The sequence below is a fragment of the Anser anser genome (assembly GCF_964211835.1).
Source record: "Anser anser genome assembly, chromosome: 21".
In the NCBI taxonomy this organism is placed as follows: Eukaryota; Metazoa; Chordata; class Aves; order Anseriformes; family Anatidae; genus Anser; species Anser anser.
Window position 1 is genome coordinate 4,736,177 of NC_139742.1, and position 18,647 is coordinate 4,754,823.

An 18,647-nucleotide genomic window follows, 5' to 3' on the forward strand; every position below is an offset into this window, starting at 1 on the left:
ACCCGACGGCCTCCCCGTTACACCAACCACAGCAGCTTTCCAGGCAGCTCCCAGGGGCAGCGTCCCTCACCCCAGGACCCTTCCCCACCACAGCCACGCTCCTTCACCCCCCCCTTCCCGAGAGCCCCACGCCGGGGTCACGCTGCTGGAAGCGTTTTTGCCGGCGAGCGATGCGCCGAGGCACGCGGCGCCGCAGGAGGCAGCCCACGTTTCCACACTCCCAACCGCCCTTTTTAAAGGTGACAGACGGCACGCAGCAAGCCGGGAGGCAGCGCCAGCCGGGGCTGAGCTGCTGCAGGTGCCCCTGGGGCTGAGCGAAGGGTTTTCTACTTATACGGCCAGAACCGCCGCTACCTCCCGGCCCACGCTCCGAGCGGCCGCGGCGCGGTGCTCAGAGCCATTAACACCTTCCCCAGCCGCACACCTCCTTCGGGCTCCGCGGGGCCGGGCAGCGAGGGAGGGTTTGCTGCTGAAACCTCAGCACAGACGCACCGGCATGAGGACTGGATGCTTTCCTGATGGAGACATCCATCCCCTCCGGTCTGCCCGGGGCAGAAAGCCCCCCCCAGGAGAACATCCGTCCCTCAGACCCTGACGTCCCTGGGCCTCCTTGTTCGGCCTTGTCCCTCCCCACACGAACGAGGATGCTCCTGGTCCTTGAAAATGCTTTAGAAGAAGCTGAAGGACACACGAAGAACTCCTGAAGGTCCATTTGTTACCGGTTATCACACGAGCTGCTCTCCTGACCGAGACCCCAGCGCTGCTGCCTGGTGCCCAAAGGCTGCGCAAGGTGGGAGGGACAGGACAGGACCTCCCTGTATTTCCCAATTCCCTCCCTCTGCTCAGACCCCCGTCACCTCAGCAGAGGAGGTCAGACTTCAGGCTTGCTCCAGCAAAACCACGCCAGTGACTGCTTTGCTGTGGGCAGGGGAAGCCACGACCTGACCTCGACTCCAGGAGAAGAAATCCCTGCCCAAGCCCCAGCTCCTTGCAATGCAGAGGGGAACGTGGAAATACAGGGAAATCCTGGTGCGGTCAGAAAGCCCCAAATCCGAAGCCTCACAGCTTTCAGACTGAGCTCGACGTGGAACAAGCTGCACCCGGGCTCCGTGCTGCAACCCCCGCCTGCAGAAGCGGTAACGCTCGGCTGACAGAAAGGCCGAGCTGCGTGCCTGCCACCTTCCTGCTCCTCCCTGAGCTCCCAGTCCCGCTAAAAGCCTTGGGCTCCAGCTGTGGGGAAACAACACAGCTCTGGGAAGCCTGCAGGCGACGACAGCAGCACCGAGACGCCGCCTTGCAAGGTCAGAAAGGTTGAGGTTGCGCCAGCCCAGCAGGAGCCCAGCAGCAGCCTCTGAGCCCCAGGAGGCAGCCGAGCCGCAGGGGAGCTGCAGCTCCAGCCCAGAGAGGTCACCTCACAAAGGGGGGAGCAGGAGCACCCCAAAAATGCAGGGAATCTCGCCCTCCTGGAGAGGGAGGACTCTGAAGACGCGTGGCTCGTCTGCCCCTCGCCCTCCTTCTAGCACCGACTCCACTGCGCCTGCAGATTCCAGCTGCCTGAGCAATTTCTGCAGATATTTCCTCTTTCTTCGCAATCATTTGGCTAATAAGATGAGCAGGTTGGGCTCATTTATTTTGGACTCCGTTCGTGGGTCATTAGCAGGAAGGCTAATCATTGCCTTGGCAGAAAACATCACTTCTGCTTCAGGGCTGGCTGCGTTGTGCGGGGAGGGGGGAGAGCAGGAGTTTGGCAGAGCCTTGAGAAAGAAAAAGTTGGGTGCCTCTACAAATGGAATTTTCCTCTTATTTCCCACTGCGAGGAGGGGGCAGGCAGACGCCAGTGCCCGAGGCTGCCTTGCAGAGCTTGCGCTGCCTCCCGTGCGCGTGCCACCTCCGATCGCCCGGCAATGCTCGGGGTCTCCGGGGAAGGGTCTCCTTCCCCCTCCCTGCAGGAAAGCCGGGCGGGGAGCGCAGAGCCTCGAAGCACAAACCTGCTTCTGGGATGCTCTGGGGTGAGAGGAGGCTGGAGAACGTCGGGCACGAAGCTCATGTTCCATTCATGGCACCTGAGCACCGAGAGACACCTACGGGGGCTCGCTGAAGCTGTTTGAAGAACAACTGGCGTTCAGCTGGGACGGGCAGACTGCCGCGGGGGGGCTGAAGCTCTGGGCGGCTGGGCAGCTAAGGAGGAGTTTCTGGTGCCGGCTGCAAAACCGAGCCCGCGCCTCTTCTCCCTCAAGAGATGGGAAAGCGGAGGCAAAAGGGACACAGCGGCACTGCCAAGCAGAGCTGTCCCCAGGCTCCACCACAGCACCAAGGGCCCAGGAAAAGCCCCCCAGGGGGGTGCCCTGTGCCCCGCTAACACAGGGACCCCCGGAGCACATCACAGCTGCTCCCTGCGCCGACTGACCCAGCACGGGCAGGACCAAGACCAGGGAGCAGTGCTCGGACACAGCTCGGGTCGCCCCGCTCCCCTCCTGGGGCTGCAGCTGGCCCCAGATGTCCCAGTCCCCGCGTGCTGCCAGCGACGCCGTGACCTCGGCCGCTCTCGGCAGCACCCGGGGGAGGCAGAGGCCGGGCACCCCGCAGCCCCGGGAGGATTTCGGCAGCCACCGGCCAGCCGAGCGCTTCCCCTCCCGCGCTCTCGAGCGTCGCAGCTGAAGGACCCCAGGGCGCTTGCCAAGGGAGCACCGCAAAGCCACTGGGGGGGCAGCAAAGGCTGGGAGGGTGCCCCAAATTTGTCCCCTCCTCTCCCTGGGGCGCTGCGAGGGTCTCTTTGGCAGCCCTGGGCTCTCCAGGCGAAGCCCCACCAGCCCCAGCCTCCTGCCAGAGGTGGTGGGGAGCTGGGGGGGCTCCACAGGGCTCTTACCAGAGAAAGGGAAGATTTGGGAGCTAATTTAGAGCTTGTATTTCCTAAGCCCTTTCAGACACTGAGGCTATTGGCAGGCAGCGCTGCAGCCCCTGCCAGTCTCAGCAGCTATACAATGTCCTTTCATTGGCAAGGGCAGCGGCGGGGAAAAAATAACCCAGAAAAACAAGGGACGTGTGATGGAGAGCTTGGCTGAGGGCTCCCTCCCCCTCACGGACCTGCATGCCAAGGAGGAAGAGCATAAAGAAGTGAAAAGTGGCTGTTTAAAAAGAAAAAAAAAAAATAAAAACCCCTCACCGCTCGTTTTGCTAAGGGAAACGTGGCCAGCACGAGGAGCCGGAGCTGCGACAAGAGGCGACCAGAGGCGTCCCCCAGCCGCCACATCGCTCGGTGGCCAGGGCAAAGCCATCGCCCTCCCTGCGCGCCCCGCAAGGAGCTGGCCTGGCCAAGGACACCGCGGAGGTGGCTGGCACAGGGGCTGTGAGCCTCCGAGCCTGGCCCCAACGCGGGCAGCCAGCCCCCGAGGGGATCGCCCTGAGGATGCTGCAGGAGACGGGAGCTCCCCCCGCACCACGGGGTGCAATTATGTTCATAAAACCCCCCGCAGCCGGAGCACCGCAGCTGGGAGCAGCGGCCACCCAGGGGAGGAGACGAGCCTGACGTTTATTTGCTGTTTGCCTGGGAACGAAAAGGAAGAGACTGAAGGGGAGAGCGAGGAGACTCTCCCAGCCAGAGCACACGCACGGCGATCCCGTAGGTCGGTGTTTCACCCAAACCCCTCTCAGCTGGGAAGGGCACTTCCACACCACCACATACTCATCCTCAGAGTGCCGTGGGGAAGGTCAGGCCTGGCAGGGGTGCCGGGGGCTGGAAGGAAAGGGTACGAGGTCTGGGGGGGTGGGGGGGCACACTGGGACTGGGGTACCCAAATCCAAAGCAGTCGGTATCCCATGGTGGGAGCGGCTTGGTTAAAGAAGAATCCCTCCAGGTCTGCCCCTTTATCTCACTCCAGCCTCAGCTGTCCCTGCACAGCTGTGGAAACGCTCGTGCAAACCCACACGTCCCTTAAAGGCAGAAGAAACAGGAGGCAGGAATCAGCTGGTATCTCCCTCCCGAGGAGCTAAGGGCTGAGCTGGGAGGGGGACCAGGTCCCTTCGGTTGTGACTTTTGCAAGGTTGTTTCCTAACTCGCAGCACTAAGCGGCAGCCACTGCAACAGCTTGGACGACCGCTCCTCCCCTCAGCCCCCAGACAAGTGGAGGACAAGTGGCGAGGGCGGCAGTTCGAGTACACGGCGAGGGAGAGGAGGACTGCGAACAGCTCCACGCTGCAGCTACTGCTCAAGCACCGAGCCCAGCACCACCCCGAGCACCTCAGGTGGGTCTGTAAAAGGGCTGCCCGAATCTAGCCTCACGATTACGCCTGGGTGCCAAGGCAGACATCAAAGAGGGAGCTAAGATCTGTCAGCCCGCACCCCAGGGCTGCCCAAGACAAGACGTCCGCAGCCTTTGGTGCCAAACCCCGCCAAGTAGCACGCTGGCTGCATCACCCCGGGCTCGGGGAGCTGCAGGCAGTGACAGCAGCAGGCTCTCCTCGCAGGAAAAAGGCACACAAAAAGCCTTCACATGGAGCTCACAGCCTTCCCCAGCCAGGGAGGGCATGGCCATACCCACATCTCCTTACGCTTGACCCAAGGGCACAAACCTTCCTCGATAACCCCGTCCTCAGCCGCCAAGCGCCTCGCAGCTCGTTAGCTGGATGCCGCAAAGCACCGGGAGCCTTTGGCACTAATTCAAGCAATAGGTCGAGGTACGTGTAGCTTTTGTCTCGTTTCTGTTTGCTTCTGTAAGCCTTGTAGCAAGCGTGCCCTTTGTTTGCAATTTGTAAGCGAGGCTTTTCTTTGCCTAACCCCTCGCCACCGGTGACTGGCAGCCCAGCCACTCCAGCGGCTCAGGAACCTCAAAAAGCAGCACTCTGCCCACTGCCCCCCGCTGTTTTCCTCTCCAGAGAGCAGGAGGCTGGATGTAGCGCTCACCTGGATGCAGCAGAGGGCCATGATGGGCCTGAACCCACGGGGTCCCCAGAGGGAAGGGGAGACAGCATCCGGGCAGCCGCACGTCCCTCCTTGCACCCCGAGCCCCCAGAAGGGAGGTGGGGGAGCTGCCTGGCCCTGCCCTCGGCAGCACCCAGCTCTGCCCCCCGCAGCCCGCCCCACATCGTCCCAGCAGGTCACTGAATCACTGATTTCCACGGCAGAGTCCGACAGAGCTGGTATGACGTGAGTAACGATGGAGCTCCAGGAGAGGGCAAGCAGAACCTGCAGCTTGATGACACCGAGAGGCTCCGCGGGGCAGTACGTAGGACCAGCACCCCCCGACCATTCGCCCCCACTGTAGCTCCTTGCTGCCCCCCCAGTCGCTGCTCCCCCGCCTGACCAAGCCTTTACCCCAGCACAGCCAAACCCTCCCCAGCCGCTGCCATACCTCACCCAGTGCCCACCCAGGGCAAAGCCAGCCCGAGCCAACCCCTTCCAAAATCGTTATTTTCCTGCGGTTATAGATAATTGGATTTTCTTATTTATTTTTTTTAATAACCACCATTAGTTTATTTTCTTTGCTGCACACCACGGACACCTTGTGGAGGCTAAAAGAGAGCTCGTTCCCTTTGTCCGGGGGGGCAACGCGGAGTGGGAGCAAGGACAGGTAAAAATAACCACGCGTGGCCTGATGCTGCTCCCAATTAAGCCGGTGGGAATTCTGCCCAATTTCCTACAGCAGCAAGATCCAGACACACACACACATTTTTTTTTCCCCTCAAAGAAGTTCTCAGCTATATTAGCAGCCCTCTGACAATCAGAACAATCACCTATGTATAAGCTTCCTCCTCTGTTTCATGTGAGCAGGTATTGGAGCATCCCCTCAGAACAGAAAGGAGCAGGTAACTGGGTCCGGGTTGGTCTCCAGCCAGCTCCCTGGTTCCCAGGGGATGCAGGCGCTGATGGCTGCTCACCAGACTCACCGTTTTCACTCATGGCACTGCCTGCATCTGGTTTAGCCATAGTTACTTTAAAAATAAAATAAAAAAAGAGCCTGGCAAGATTTTCAACACATGGTTTATCTGCTTAGGCGGTTTCACATCAGCTGAAACGAAAGCATGAGTACTTTTGGGGAGGATATGGAAGGCGCTGAAGAATGGAAACATTTCATTCTGACACGTTACCAAACAAAAAGCACTCTGCCTTTGCGCATTATAATACTGCCTTGCGAAACTAAGGCCAATTCAGTTTTAAATAAAGAAAAAAAAGCCCCAAATGAAATCAAACACCGTATTTCTGGGGACAAACAAGATATTGCATTTCATCCCGTCATTAAAACTTGTTCCAGTCTTCGTGGTTTGCCAACAAAGCGCGAGTTCACTCTTTTGTAGCGCTGTAACGCAGAAATCTTTCCCAAACATCTCAGAGCTCCTCCACATCAGCTTTACCACAGCTCACCTTCACGTGAGCCAGCTCCCGATCCTGATAACGTTTAACTGACAACAAGCGTTTCTAGAAGGCACCACACAGGTTTCCAAACAAGAACTACCACCAAGAGGAAGAAGAGCTGCAAACAACAGCAGGCTCGAAGGAATAAGCAGGACGTCACGCTTCTCGTCTGAAGCGGTGTCCCCAGCGAGGGGACAGCACGTGCCACCCGGCACCCGTGTCCCCAGCTTGGATTCTCATTCGGGGACTCTTTATTTTTGGGGGGACTCAGTACACCGGGGATCCAGGCACAAAGCCCAGCACCGCTCCCCTGCCCCACAAAACGCTCGGCAGGTCACACTTGCCTGGGCACTCTCATCTTAAAGCCAGCCTGGCTGCATCCCTACCACCATTACAGCATCCCAGGCGGTTCGAGGCTGGCAGTTTAAAGTGATTAGATCTAGGCTGGTAGCTGCAGAGTGTTTCTGCCTTCACTCCGATGTTCCAAGGCACCTAGCAAACGCCCGGCGCTTTATACTCAGACACGACGCAGAAAATCAGCGGGGGGCTGCTGCACGGAGCGGCTCAGCGAGACTTCCTGCAGCGGGGGCGAGGACAACGGCCCCGCGCGGGACGGGGATGCTCCTTCCTCTCCCCCCGCTCTGCACGCCGGAGCTAGCCCACCAAGGCTTGGCTGTTCCATCTGCTCATCCACGCTGAGAGAAAGGGCGCTGAGAAAAGGTCCGGGCTCCGCGATGCACGCGGTGCCCCGTGATACTGACGCTGCACGAGCGTTTCTCCCGGACAGATGGCAGGAAGGGAGAGAGAGAGGAGGAGGAAGGAAGGCAACGAGCGCGGGATAAGAAGCTGAAATCTGCGAACTCACAGCCCAGTGCAACCCTCTACGAAAGCGCACTTGGTGTCGGCAGCACGGAGGTACGTGCAGACAGGGCGAGGGCAGACACGCAGCGCTGTGCTGGTTCCCACGTTTCGAGCCATGAGCTAACCCTGCTCTGCTCCTCTCCCTTCCTTCCAAAACATCTGTGTTCCTCCTCCATCTCCTTGCCACTCCAGCATCCCCCTTCCAGCTCGAGCACCCCCCAACTACGCAGACTACCTTTCCAACGGGAGCTCTTGCTTTTCCCCCCTCCAACCACCCTCCTCTTCCAGCATGTTGAGGTTGGGAGATGTCTACGGCAGCAGATGCAGCCCACGCGTTTGATGCCATCTGCAAAAAGCAAGCCCCTCTCGATGCTGCTTCTCCCCAAGCACCGACTTCGATTGCCCTGGGGATGACATGAGAAAGTTAGTTTGCTGCTCAGTTCAGATGAACCACGAGTATTTATTCATCCTCACTTTATCAGAGATGCAAATCAAGCACTCCAGTTACATATTTTAACACAGTGGGGGGGGATCCGCGAGATAGAAAGCTAGGAAGCATCTAATGTATTCACAGTAGCTAAGGTAGAAAACAGATTAGTGGAGAACTATTAACGTAACAGGTGCCTTTGTCACAAAGGTGGCACTTTAAAGACAAATCCCCCCCAAACAAATTCCCTAAATACAAGAGCGCGTCACTAATTGCACTCGGCACCCGCGTTGTACCATCTCTGTAAAGCAGGAGGGGACTGGAGAAGAGGGGGAGCGGGAGAGGCTGCTCCTCCCAGCCCAGAAAGAGTTGGTTAATGGCGTGTGGGGACCAGCCTCAAAGCTGGAGCAGGTCCCCACCCCGGGGATGAGCAGATGCCACCACCACGGCAGGAGGACCAGGCGCCTTGCAGCTCCCGGATGCCCAGCCCACTCGCGGGCCCGCACAGCTCCTCCTGGCCCCACAGCTCAGGAGGGGGACAGCTCTCACACGAGGACACACTGGATCCAGTTAGAAAAAAAACCATCTCATTGGAGATCAATTTAGCTTTTTAATATGTTTCAGATAAGGAAATCTGCTGCAGCAGCGATTTTTTCCCCTACCCTAATTAATTCCTAAACATATCGCAGGCTGGAAGCGCATGTTTTATGAATCCCGTTGACCTCCCGGTGCAGAAATGATGACACAGATGTTGTGCCTTCTTCATTACCTCATTATTCACGTTACGCCCGTTTTCTCCAAACGAGCTGCCTGCCATCAGCAAGTCACGCTGCGAGCAGGCAGAGCGAGGCTCCAGCAGCACCTGCACCGCCGGGAGCACTCGGCCCCACCAGCACAGGGCCATGGGACATTTGGGGCAGCCAAGCTAAAACCGGGAGCCCAACACAAATGGGGCTCCTCACGGAAACACGGGTAGCATGGCACGGAGTGAGACAAAGTCACAGAACTGCTCACAGGTCACAGGAGGAAAGAACGTTTGATAAACAAAAGGCAAACGAATGCACTTCTGGAGAGCGCACTTCTGCAGAGAAGCAGCTTCAGAAAGGAGGCAGCAGCTCCCGAAGCCCCAAAAGCCCTTGGATGTGTCTGCACCGATCCCAAATGCAGGCGCTGAGCCCCCCCGGGAAGGCCGGCTGGCTGGCCCCCACCCCAGCACCGCGAGGTTTCCTGGGGCCACAGCATCCCTCCCCGGCTCCACTTCAGAGCAGGATGCTGAATCAGAGAGAAGTGTTTCGGAGCACACTTTACACCCGTCTCGGAAGCTGACAGAGCACAGCACCAATGGCTGATCATTAGGGAGATGTCAGGATGCTTAAGAAGAAAAGAGGAAACTCATATAAATAAGAGCTGAAAAAATCTGCCGGGAGACCTAGAAACCAGCAGCTGTCTCCTGCCACGAGCAGCCAGTAGAAAGGAGGAAGTAAAAATAAAAAAAATAAAAAAATAAAAGCCATCAGCCTGATGAAGTCTGGTCACCTTTTATTCCAGACACCCCAATAGTCCCTCGCAGGGAGATGGTATGAGATGAAATGAGGGTTTTTCTTGTTACCATCCTCACAGATGCCCACCTCGCCGCTGCTGGAGGCAGAGCGGAGGCAGCGAGTGACGGCTTACATGCACACGGGCACGCTCCCAGCTTGGATCTCCCAAATTCCCCTGGCAGCCGCCGCTGGCATCGTTTGCACAGGTGTAGGACACGGAAAGCCAGCCCGCAGCACCCGTAGCTGCATTTTCTTGGCTACTGCAAGAGCAGATCTGCCAGGCGCTTTGCAGCAGGATGCAACAGGACTTTATATCCACTCCCTGAAATCCCCAGCTGGGGAAGGTTTAAGGCGTGCACGAGGCGGCTGTACCCGTGTCACCTCCCGGGGGGTCCCCAAATGTGCACGCACCACCTGCAGGGGCAGGGGGAGCTGGTGGGCACAGCACAGGGCACCACAGGCCTGCCAGAGAGCTCAAGCATGACCAGAGATGGCTCAGTTCAAGGCAAACGGAGCTCGTCCTCCCGGCACCCGCAGCCCCACATCCTGCGGGTAAGCGCCCGCCTACAGCAAGAGCTGGGAAACGCGGCTCTGGGCCCGGATCTGCAACGACACAGAACAGGCACAATATGGTGGGAAAAATATATCTTATGTTTTGTTAAATTCTGCAATTTACAAGGCTGGAATAATTAGTAGTTTAAAATGTTTTGACACAAGAGGCCCCAATAATCATGATAAATCATATCAGGCATATGCCCAGATCCTTGAAGTGACAGATGACAAACAGAGCAGTGACAAGACGCTCTATCATGCAGGGAATCATTGAGTTAATGGAAGAATTATTGCTTCTGAAATCCACTCCAGTCCTATTGTGGGGAACATTCCAATTTATCAAAGCCAAATGAACATTAATTGCTGCAGCCTGGTAAGTTTTCGAGCTGCTGTGACCTTCATTGAATTTTAATCCAAAACAGATAAGATTTACTTCCACACAAGAGGAAACAACACAATTAAACCCAAATGACAGCTAAGATTATGGGGAAAAAACACAACAGGCGTAATGACAAAAATATTGATTCCTTTCTACTTGACACTGTGCAAAAAAAAAGAGAGTAAATAAATAAAATCTAGCATTTGCTTTTCCTTTTTTTTCCTCCCTTTTCATTTCGGAGACAAATCTTAGATGCTCAAGCCAAAAGGAAAGGGGTGGCAGACAGTAATGGAGACCGAATTCCCTTTAACTGCAGTAATTAATGTTATGTTTCATTGGGGAGAGATTAAGGCAAAACAGTGAGGTAAGAAAAAAAAAAATGTTGTTGTTGTTACAGCTAGCCTTGAGCTTGGGGAGAGGCACGAGGAGGGTCACAGCTGCCCCTTGCCCATCACTGCCCCCCCAGGTCCCTCCATGGGTCAGGTCTGTGCTCAGAATTAGCCAAGGCAGCGCATCAAGAGAGAACCCAAAGGCCAAAAAAATAAACAAACCAATCCCAAACCAGACAGCCACACACAGACAACCAACATCGCTGGGGAAAAAAAAAAAACCAAAAAACAGTAACAGAAGTAGAAAGCCAAATTAAATGAGCGCGATGCTGAGATTTGGTTATCTGAGGTCAGAAGCGAGCCGGCTCCCCAGGCGGCGCAGCGGGGCTCCTGGCTTTGGAGGCAGAGCACGAGCGAGGAGCAGAGGCAGCCAAGTCATAAACATCTACACAAATCCACAGCAACGTCTCTGCACGAGAGACTTCGCCTTGGAGATGTCTCTCTGCCCAATAAAGCTTTGCCAGAACACTCCCTAAACACGTCAAGCCGGGAATTAGAGAGATCCCACAAGGCAAACCTTACCCAGCTTCCTATAACTCAGCCGGAGGATGCCAAGACAGGTAGAAGCGCGTGTTACAGTCACTTAACCGAGATTGAAGGGAGCGCTTCCCAGAGCCTGCTCCCGGCCCCTCCGGCGGGATGCCAGCCCGGTGATGAACAGGGCACGCAGGGACTGAACGCCGAGCGGGCAGCAGCACGGGAGCTCCTGCGGGGAGCCAGCGGGGGACACGGGCCCTGGGGCAGGAGGCAGGGTGGCACGGTGACATCGAGGTGAATGGCACGGCAGGAACGGGGCTGGGGACGTGGCAGGCACGTGGGAGGACAGGAGCTGGGGACCAGGGTGGTCAGGCTGGCACCCAGAGGGCTGAGGGGCTCTCCAGGATGCACCGTAGCTGGGGTAAGGATGGGAAGTAAAAGCACGGGAGAGCAGCCCAGACAAAGCTCGGGGACTCAGATGAAACCTTTAACCCAAGAAACAAAGGCTTTTGAGCAGTTTTTATTTCAGCTACGCAAACCCATGTGGCTTTGAGAAGGAAAACAAACAACCACAGAACGCATTTATCTTCTGCTAGCTACTCCAAACTTGGCTTAGGTTCACTCAGAAAAAGTTAATGAATCTTCCAAAAAACTGGGTAAAGTTTCCAGCCCCTGTGATGAGATCCTGACCCAGGAAGATGTGCCCGGGGCTCCAGCACAGCTCTGCCTGCCCCCAGCCCCGACCAGGACCTCGGCTCCCACTGCCAGGAGCAGCAGGTCTTGTAAAGAAAGCAGAATTACGGCTCAGTCCACGCACGAGGAACTCTTGTTGCTGTCATCTTCACCTTGCTCATCTACAAGGGAAGGCTCAGGGCACCAGTCAGCTCTCTCACCGAGGCCATGGGTGCTCCCATGTTATTGGCTTCGGTGGTGCGTGGCAGAGCACGCCTTCGCCAGCCAGCCCAGGATCAGAGCACGAGAACATCTCCTCTCTGCTACGCACGGTCATGTCTTCAGTTCCACCCGACTGCCATCACAGCACTTACGTCACAAGTTACAGCAAGCGAAGGCTCTGGGTAGGAATTTTTCAAATAAAACCTCTCTCCCTTTCTCCAAAGCATCAACCCATTGCAATCATCATCTTGTGTTTAGAAAGAGACCAGCTGCAGCGAGGTCTGAAGCCCCCAACAAGATCTCTCCCTGCATTTCGTACCGTCCCAAAGCCTCCACACATCCCAAAGCCTGCATTTCGAGCAGCTGCACCGAACACCAGGTGCCTCCCCAGGCACTGACCACGTCCCCATGGCAGAGGCTTGCCCAGAACAGCCAAGCAATGCCGCATGCAAACCAGGGACTGAGCTTTGCGCACCCCCAACTTGTGTTTTGCTGTCTTTACTCCTTGCTCTCTCTCTCGCACTTGTTTTTTCCGGCTCATTTTCTAAGTATCCCAGTTCTACCTCCCCCCCATGCTCCATCACACTGACACTTTTAGCAGGATGTAAGAAACGTTCCCTACCCAATCCGCTGAGCTGCGGTGCCCAGCTCCTGTCCCTTCTGCCATGCCGCTATCATATTATGCCTTATCTCGCCCAACAGCCTTAATGCAAAGCCTCTCTCCGCATTCACATGCACTCAGTGCCCAATCTAAAGCCTCACTGACAAGGGCTGAGACACTCAAAAACACAGATTTAAGTTGTAGAAGCCAAATAGCTGCTCGTTCAAGTGGAGAGAGGGGAGGAAAAAAAAAAAAGCCTTCACGCAGCTACCGTCTCTGCTCCTCCTTCCAAAATGAAAAACCAGAAGGCGTGGAGACAACACGCAGGCGGTAAGATATGCACAGATGCACCTTTTGCAGAGGTTGGTGCCACGCACACACACACCCCACTCTGGGGACCTACAAGTCTGGCTTTGTTTTTTTCTTCCATCAGTGGGGCAGTTCGTCTCAAAGGCAGACGGGGGCAGTCCGTTCAGTCCCAATCTACAAACGGAGCTGTAAAGCACGGAGGGATGGTGCACCAGATTCAGACACATAGGTAACCATCTCATATGATGCTGAACAAAGCATCTCAGAAGGCAGCAGAGCACATACGTATGTTAATAAAATGCCAGATAAACACCTGAGATAAAGGGTATTCAAAGCATTTGGATCACCTTTTCACTCTTAGGTCAGACTTACCCTCTAAAAAAAAAAAAAAAGGATCATGCTATGGCTTGTACCCACTCAATAGGTAAAATTCAGTTTACAAAAGCTTCAAAAAAGAAGTGATCAAGCCCCTGCTCTTGCCTTTGAACACACCAGAACGCAGGACCAAGGAGAAACACCCCACTAACACGCTTCAACAGCTGCCAGCAGAGGCACGAGGACTCACAAGCTTCCTGCTGTCCTCCCAGCAGCACCTCCCCTACAGTCTGTTGGTTTATTTTATTTCACTTTCACAGAAGACCAACTCCCCTTCATTTGCTGGCCCATTCAAACACGTCTGTCCCTCTCTGGAGGCTCGGAGTCAGACGAGGAGCACAGAAGGGACACGGACACGTGCAAACCAGACCCTCCAACCTGTCCTGTACCACCTCCCGTCCCCTCCTCCATGTCCCCCGTGCCCTCGGACGCAGCCGGCAGCTCCGACTCACCATGACAGAGATGTGAAGAATGTGCATCTGCTCCTCCACTATCTCCGAAGGCTCCTGGAGGCTGGGAGGGGTGGCCCGGGAGAGCTGCTCGGCGCTGCTCATGGAGACGTGGAAGTACAGGGTGCCGTTCTCCAGCCACTGCTGCTTCCAGTGCACCAGCGAGATGTCAGCCACCGTCCCCGACATCTCTGCAGGGACAAAACACACAACCGAGGCTCAGATTTCTGCACCATGCTGGAAGGCAGACATTTAGCAGCCCTGGAAATCAGGGCTGGTGAGGCTCACCCCTAGCACTGCCTCTGTGCTGGGTGAACCTGAGCATTGTTTTTTGGTCTCTGCCTATTTCCCCTGCATACAGACAGTAACAGTTTTCTTCCTTAATAAAAGCAAGGGGCTATGAGGTGCCCTGGGATTTCTGGACAAGAGAAGTAACGACAGTAAGTAAAATGCTACACAGGACTCCATAAACCTCCTCTAGGTTGCCTAGCAAGCAGCTGGAAGAAGCCCCCAGAGGTCTGCAGCCAGGCCCAGCGGAGGTTTGCTGGTGGGCAGGAGGCAGATGGAGGGCACGCGGTGCCAAGCAAGCCAAAACACAGACAAGCGTGCATACTCTGGTGGGGTTTACACCAGAAACCTTATTCCAGGTAGCACCAGAGCTGTCTTTAGCAGGAACAGTCCCAGACTAACAAGCACCAGCAAGAAAAGCTACCCACCGGGCATGACAAATATCGGCCTTGGGCTGCACGTCTGTTTGTCTGCCTCTGTTACCTGCCACGTCCCACCCCGCGGTGACTTACAGCCCCAGCCCACCAGGAGCCAGGACGACAGCATCCCAACGCCAGCACCCGACGCAGCATCCCCGAGCTACACGCTGACAGCACCACGCCTGGTGGATGAGGGGCTGGGGCACTTCAGGCACTGCGCGACCAAAAGCGAGCCCCAGGTGTGTGCCCCCAGCCCGCCCCGGAGGCGGCAGCTCCAGGGCCCAGCTGCAGCTCCTGCCTTGGCCAGGCAGCAGCAGCAGCGCTGACAGCTCCGCAGCTGCCCATCAAGTTTTAAACAGATCTCTGCAAAGAGCCGCTTTGTCAGTTTGGCAGCCAAACCAAAACCGAAAAAAAAAAAGATCCAAGTGCAAAATAAGCCAAAATATTTCTCCTTCCACCACCTCTTTTTTGTGTGTTTGTTTTTCCATCTGCAATACAAGCAATGGGAAGGCAGTCAGGCTCCCAGTGGCAGTCCTCTTAGTCACCGGGCCCACGGCTTCAGCAATCATCCACGTTGCGGGGGACCCAAATTCAATTCCCTTCTGTTTGGGAAGAGGAACCTAGCGCCTGACTCCAGTGGATCGTGACACGCTTCGTAATCCTTGACGAACGCTCTGCTTTACATCCATGCTTGCACCTTCCGTGGCGTGGCAGCTGAGGGGCATCCCCTGAACGCCCCTGCGGCGAGGACAGGGGTTGTCAGCTGCACTGCACCGCCGGCTTCCCGTTCTGCAGAAGACCAGGGCAAAGCACATCCATGTAACTGCAGCCCTGAGGGGTGTCTGCTCCAGAAACGACAGAGGCCCAAGTTCAGATTCCCCCTGCACAGAGGTGGGGATGGAGACGAGGTCCTCCCCGCCACCCGTGACAAGGTCACCAGGGGAGGCCGTGGATCCTCGCCCTGCCAGCGGAGCTGCAGGGAACAGCTGGGGCATTTTGCGTTTCATTTTCCTGAACGCAGCTGGGCAAAAGCACATCCAGCTCCAGCTCTGAGGGGAAACAAAGAAGTGAGCCCAGCTGAGGCCATCCCGAGGAGCTACCGACACCAAAGCCAAGGCACCCAGGTGCTGGACCACTGGTGGCCCCCCAGGCTGCAACACCAGGCACTTCTGCAGACCCACATCCCAACCCAGCAACAAAACCTTCTCCATTCTTCAGGAACGCTTTTTCTTAGCCCTGAAACCAACGCGTTTTTAGCAGCGGCTCCTGGCTTTGTGCCACAGATCAAAGCCGACGCAGTCCCCCCTGCTCACAGCAAAGTCCCCACCACGCCACGGGAGGGCTCAGCAGAGCTGCTCCTGGGGGGTGCCCCCAGCCCCTGCGCTGCCGCGGCACATCACAGCCCTGCTGAGGACAGGGACAAGGTTACCCCATTACTGCCAACCCCCTTATTCAGCACCTCGCTAATTATGCTGCTGGCATAGCGCTGCCAGCTGAACCTCATCGAGGGCTGTGCTCATTATCGCTGCCTCCCGAGCACAGCGCCGGTCGTTATCCCCAATCTCTGCGCACATCTGAGCACTCAAAGTGAAAAAACTAAACAGCTCCTGACCATGCATGGGATCCATAAAGAGCCCACGCTTGCACTTTGGAGAGGATGCATGAACTCACTGTCACATCTCTGTCATTGCAATGAGATGTCTCCTAATAATCCCTTCTCTACTTTAATATAAATAGCTGTTTGCTGGAGCAAATCAGTAGCAGGAGGGGCTGCTTGCACTCTTTACCCTGTAAATCCAGCCAGCCCTGCGGCTCACGCTCCAGGACAGGAGCTGCTGCAAGCTCAGACTGCCTAACGAAATGAACACCGTCCCTCTCAACTGCAAAGAATCACAGAATCATTAGGGTTAGAAAAGCCCTCCAAGATCACCTAGTCCAACCATCCCCCTGCCAATGTCATCCACTAAACCCTGTCCCCAAGCACCACGTCCAACCTTTCCTTGAACACCCCCAGGGACGGTGACGCCACCACCTCCCTGGGCAACCCGTCCCAATGTCTGACCGCTCTTTCTGAGAAGAAATGTCTCCTCATTTCCAACCTGAACGTCCCCTGGTGCAACGTGAGGCCATTCCCTCTGGTCCTATCGCTGGTTACCTGCGAGAAGAGGCCGACCCCCAGCTCCCCACACCTTCCTTTCAGGCAGTTGCAGAGAGCAGTAAGCTCTCCCCTGAGCCTTCTCTTCCCCAGACCAAACCCCCCCAGTTCCCTCAGTCGCTGCTCACAGGACTTGTGTCCCAGGCCCTTCGCCAGCTTTGTAGCCCTTCTCTGGGCACGTTCCAGGGATGAGAGTGTGTCCAGAGAGAGATGAGAGCAGAGGGTTTCTTACAGTAGTAAAAGAAAGAACAAAACCAGAACAATATCAGGGCTATTTAACCACAGTTGTCTTCACAGCAATACTTCAAAGGTCCATTCTGAAGAGCATCTTGCCTAATTAAAGTTGCAGCAAAGGTTACTTTTAGGAGCAAAAGGAATAATTCAGCCTTGGGAAAGATATCACAATCCCTTCTATATAGGCAAGGAGACCATGGGAAGCATCAAGAGAGAGGACCCTGCTTATCCAAAGCCATCTTAATCCTGCTCTGAAGCACAGTCACCCATAGGAGAGGACAATCTACACCATTACACGCTCGTGACACACATCACCCACACATCCCTGCATCAGACCTTTCCAAATGAGCTTGGGAAAGGAGGCTGTATTACCCAGACCACAGCAGAGACCCGATGCGGGAGCCACTGGGACCCTACCACCCCTGTTCCCCAAGGCTGCATGGCAGCAGGGAAGCAGGGAAAAACTCCAGGGTCAGTATTTCTCCAGAATTCTTACCTTTCTCACACGTTTTTGCATGGGATGTTTAAACAGATCACAGAGAACATTTCTGGGGAGTTCTGAGATCCAGGCAATTTTTTGGATTTTAGCCTAGACTGGAGATAAGCCTGTTTCATTTTCAAAAGGTCTCTTCCAAAAGTAGAAACTTCAATTTAACATTCATTTCACAATTTTAAGCAAAACCCAGCAGCGAGGCAATTTCTGACGAAAGCTGACTTGCCAAGCCTGGGTGCCATTTACCATACTTTTATAAATATCTGAACGCTCTTCACCCCTGAATCCCGTGTTGCAAGAAACCTGGCCATTACTACTCCCAGCACTGCCAGAATATCGTGAGCCTTCAATCAGGTTTGCTGCTGCTCAGGGAGGAAAAAAAAGAAAAATACATTTTTGAGCCCTGTTAGCTGCTGAACACTTCAATATCCAAATGCAGGGAAGTTTCTTGGCCTCAAACACTTGACATAAATATTATACTGCCTATGTTTCACTGGACACGCATTGTCACTCCCCTATCTACACAGTAGTTACAGCAGTGATACGCCATCCATCAGGAAGAATGCAATAGTCTGCAGCAAGATTGCCTGTTATCAGAGCTTTCAAATGCTTTTTGAACAAATTAAGGGCATTCCTGCACCAAAATGGAATGAGATACAGCCACGGTTTTAAATGGGCAGCAATGGAAAAGCACTTGTAGTCTATAGCTATTCAAGATTTCTGCACGCAGCAGGCAGGGAGAGCTCAGTAAGGGCTCACACACAGCGCTAAAGTCTGTCCCAGTGCTACAGCCACAGCTCCCTGGGTGAAACGTGAAGTAAAATGGCGTTTTTTCACGTTTTTTTCACGTTTACGTGAAGTAAAATGACCCCACTGCTCCCACTTCACCCTCCCCTACCTGCTCGCTGTGCTGACAGACAGCGCTCACAGGGAGGAAGAGGAGAGCCCTCCTTCACCACAGCGTGGGGCCGTCGCTGCTGCACGCGGCCTGGTCCCTGCTCACCAACCAAGTCCTGCTCCTCCTCCCCTCAGCAGAGCTCCAGAGATGTCTCCTCGCCAGCCTCAGCCGGCCTCCTGCCCCCAGCTCTTCGCACCTGCCCCTCACCTCCCACCACACAGCTCTGCTGGGCTCCTGAGGCCCCACCAGCCCTCCCCTGCTCAGGGCTCCTCACGTTCCTCCTCCCCGCTCCACAACCAGAAAGCACACCCATTTCACCCACCTCAGCCCTCTCCCCCTCCCTCCCCTCGTGCCCCGTGCCCACTCCTGCATTGCCTGGGGCAGCTGAAGGTGCTTTGCTCTGTCCTGCCATCGTCTCGGCCCCGCAGCCTCACCACATGGCGCCCACAGCACCGCAGCCGCCATTTCGGAGCAGTGGCCAGGCCAGCCTCCTCCTCCCAGTCTGCTCTGGGGAAGCAGCACTGGGACAGAGCTTGTCCCCGCCCTGTTCCTCCACC

The 18,647-nt window shown here is 55.8% G+C and overlaps 1 protein-coding gene across 8 annotated transcripts in view; it reads right to left on the bottom strand.

The window, feature by feature from the left end:
• ASTN2 (astrotactin 2) overlaps positions 1-18,647 on the bottom strand; it is a 340,991-nt gene that overhangs the window by 264,897 nt on the left and 57,447 nt on the right. For 6 of the 8 annotated variants that reach the window (XM_083807091.1, XM_083807088.1, XM_083807089.1 and 3 more), the window contains exon 2: positions 13,607-13,794. In XM_083807091.1, coding sequence (XP_083663217.1) covers positions 13,607-13,794 — 188 coding nt within the window. Of the gene's footprint in view, positions 1-13,606; positions 13,795-18,465; positions 18,598-18,647 lie in introns of those variants that run through there. The other 2 variants (XM_083807090.1, XM_083807094.1) reach the window with 2 other exon arrangements.